The sequence below is a fragment of the Morone saxatilis genome, unplaced genomic scaffold (assembly GCF_004916995.1).
Source record: "Morone saxatilis isolate NCDOM2014 unplaced genomic scaffold, NCSU_SB_2.0 Contig2, whole genome shotgun sequence".
NCBI lineage: Eukaryota > Metazoa > Chordata > Actinopteri > Moronidae > Morone > Morone saxatilis.
This window is the reverse complement of record NW_023339762.1, coordinates 2773330-2776645: the sequence shown is the minus strand read 5'-3', so window position 1 is coordinate 2776645 and position 3316 is coordinate 2773330. Positions and strand designations below refer to the sequence as shown.

At 41.8% G+C, this 3316-nt stretch overlaps 2 protein-coding genes across 3 annotated transcripts in view; one reads left to right on the top strand and one right to left on the bottom strand.

Moving 5' to 3' along the window:
* LOC118330054 (isocitrate dehydrogenase [NAD] subunit gamma, mitochondrial-like) overlaps positions 1 to 2593 on the top strand; it is a 3367-nt gene extending 774 nt beyond the window's left edge. The window contains exons 4-9 of the mRNA XM_035664437.1: positions 194 to 326; positions 418 to 551; positions 633 to 735; positions 844 to 990; positions 1325 to 1480; positions 1599 to 2593. Of these exons, the coding sequence (XP_035520330.1) occupies positions 194 to 326; positions 418 to 551; positions 633 to 735; positions 844 to 990; positions 1325 to 1480; positions 1599 to 1700 (775 nt within the window). The 3' untranslated portion in view covers positions 1701 to 2593. The remainder of the gene's footprint in view (positions 1 to 193; positions 327 to 417; positions 552 to 632; positions 736 to 843; positions 991 to 1324; positions 1481 to 1598) is intronic.
* Positions 1 to 3316, bottom strand: part of galnt18a (UDP-N-acetyl-alpha-D-galactosamine:polypeptide N-acetylgalactosaminyltransferase 18a) — a 159353-nt gene that overhangs the window by 40524 nt on the left and 115513 nt on the right. The gene's annotated exons all lie outside the window — the stretch shown is intronic.

Here is a 3316-nt window from a genome sequence, read left to right as displayed (position 1 = left end):
AAACATTTGGGATAATGGAAGAACACAGCTAACATATATGACACAGAGCCAGAGTTTATACACTGTTTAATGAGGAAAGGTTACATATTAGAGCCTAAAACAACAACTGTTTCAGATCTACAGCTGCAGGGTTGTTCAGTCCTGCTTTGTGCTCTCATATTCCATCTGTCTGTCTCCATCTGTCTTCCTGCAGCACGACTCTGGATCTGTATGCCAACGTGATGCACTGCCAGTCTCTACCGGGAGTCAGGACTCGCCACAGAAACATCGACATCATGATCATCAGGGAGAACACGGAGGGAGAGTACAGCAGCCTGGAGCACGAGGTGTGTGAGTGTGTAAAGGTTTTTATAATCGTTTAAAAACATTATACAGATCTAACCTTTGTGTTTCTCCACTCGTTCTCTGTCTCTGCAGAACGTACCGGGCGTTGTTGAATGTCTGAAGATCATCACCAAGACCAAATCTCTACGCATCGCTGACTACGCATTCAGGACTGCTCGGGCCAAAGGACGCAGACGAGTCACTGCCGTGCACAAAGCTAACATCATGTCTGTTCCTGATTGTCTTCCTTTTTATTGATCTTCTCTATAAAACAAACGATACATCTCAGTGTGTGTTTGTTGGAGCAGGAAGTTGGGTGACGGGCTCTTCCTGGAGTGCTGTAAGGAGGTCGCCAGCGGTTACCCTGAAATCACCTTCGACAGTATGATTGTAGACAACACCACCATGCAGGTAGCTCCGTCTGTACACGGATCACTTTTAAAATACAAAACCTTTCTTTAAAAGAGCACAAATGTCTAAAGATTGCACTTGTGACATGATGTTTTGTGTGTGTGTTAGCTGGTTTCCAGGCCCCAGCAGTTCGATGTGATGGTCATGCCCAACCTGTATGGCAACGTGGTGAGCAATGTGTGTGCCGGGCTGGTCGGCGGACCCGGCCTGGTGCCTGGAGCCAACTATGGAGAGGACTACGCCGTGTTTGAGACGGTGAGAGGAGGGAAGCACAGAGACCATCATTAGCATTCGTTTTATATTCACTCTCCTTTTAGCTCCGTTTTTGGCGTTCAGGATCTCCTGAGGGAAATATTTGGCTCCTCTGGCTCCTCTTAGTGCTCCTAATCTACAATCTGAGCTGAGAAAGATACTTAAGAGTCTGAGTCCCAGGACGTATCTCTCTCTGGGCTCTGATGAATTCATTGTGTGGCTTCTTTGTCCGTAATCCTGCTGACAAACAAACAAACAAACAAACAGCAAAAACATAATAATAATCCAATATTAAAGCTGCTACGTCCCCACATGAAGCCTGTCTTTCTGTGTGCAGGGCACCAGGAACACCGGGAAGAGCATCGCTAACCGTAACACAGCAAACCCCACGGCCATGCTGCTGGCCTCCTGCCTGCTGTTGGACCACCTGAAGCTCCACGCCTTCGCCAGCATGATCCGCAGGGCCATCCTCTCCACCGTCAGTGAGACTCGGGTACGCGGCGCCGGCGTTGGTGTATCACGTATCACATTTCTGATGTGTAACTTAGAGAATATTCTGCTCACATTGTTGTTTCTCTCTCTCTCCGTGCGTCATCCTCTTTGTTCTCCAGCTGCACACTGCCGACCTCGGAGGACAAGGCTCCACCTCTGAAGTGGTCCAGTCCATCATGAATGCTGTTCAGAGCACCGGGCCTCAGACTCTGAGCATCTAGAACAAACACACATAAAATATGGAAATATATGTGTGTGTGTGTGTTAGTGTGCCTCTCTTCAGTGTTTGATAGGAACACTGAAATATCTATGCAATGGTTTCCTTCTTATCGTCACGTAGATTGACTGTTATTTAAAGTTTGTTTGAGCACTTTGTTTGAAGCTTTACTTTCCCATCATACTGTTGACTGTATGAAACACTCAGGGTTCCCACGTGTCCTGGAAAACCTGGAAATCTAGAGACTAGTGTTCCAGTCATGGAAAACAGCTGGAAGTTGATTAAAATGATCAAATATCCTGAAAATAATCTGTGTTCTCCTGGAAATGTTTGTGTTTTAGCCCCTCACTCAGGTCGGCTGTGTAAAGCTGGGTGTGTATTTTGTTTGAAACGCGACTGTATGACACTTCAGAGCAGGTCCACCAGATCTTTTCAATATCAGGTCTATTTTTTCCAGAGTTGGGAGCAAAACTCTCATATGTCCATGCATTACAGACTATTAATGATCAAATCTCTTGTTGCTGTGGTTTATAAATACACAGTGATATTAATTGTACGTGCAATGAACACTTTAACCTTCTAGAAGATTAATGTTTTGTAAAATAAAATTAATTCTACTTGATGTGAACTGTAACTGAAGGGCTGTGGCCACATTAATGGAGTTAATCTGCCTGAAACTGAATATGTTTATATGAACTTCTGGAAAATGATTTGTTAGAAAGAGCGGGAACCCTGAATACCTCAGCTGTTTGAGTTCATCCTTCCCATGTTTATTAGTTTGTTGCATTTATTTATTTAGTGTAACTTATTTTAAAGCAATCTCAGCTGTTGTTCGTCCACTGAAACAAAGCTGTCGTACTACCGAACGTATTGGGCAACAGTTACCTCTAATAAAGCGAATAAAGCTAATAAAGTCTCTGCAGTTCATTATTCTGTCTGTGCTGAAGCAAACATGTATGAATGCGTGTTGCAGAGGCTCGTCTGCACCACACGGAGGCCACATTGTCTCGTGTAACCACCAGTGTTAAAGCCTTACTAGTAACAGTATTACAGTAATAATACTATTTCCCTCTGTAACTATTAGTGTAACTAATTACTAATACATTTCAGTAGTAATAATATAGTTACCCCCAATATCCAATCATATGCTAGGATTTATTTTGTAATTGTGTATCTCATGAAACAGGAAACTACTTTTGATTTTAACAAACAAAGCTGGATTTTTTTGGGGAGAAAAGACACAATTACCAATTTTATGGGATGCAGCAGAAATATATAACTAGTAGTGTAACTAATTACAGTTGGCAGGGAGTAATTAGTAAGGAGATAAGATATTACTTTTAAAAAAGAGTAATGAGTTACTGTCAGTTGTTGTTTTCGGCTCTAATAGTCGTACTATTGTTTTTATTGACAGCAGTAATGATAATAACTTTTTTTTACCCAAAGTGCTTCAGGATTAAAAGCAAAATTTCAGCAGGAAACAAAAAACTTTAAATAAAAATCAATAAATGAAATGTTTGATAACAATAAAACCAAAGAAAACCAACAGGAAGATTAAATGAGATTAGAAGCAAAACATAAAATCTAAGCTCTGACAAAGTGGGATTACTCCTCATTAAA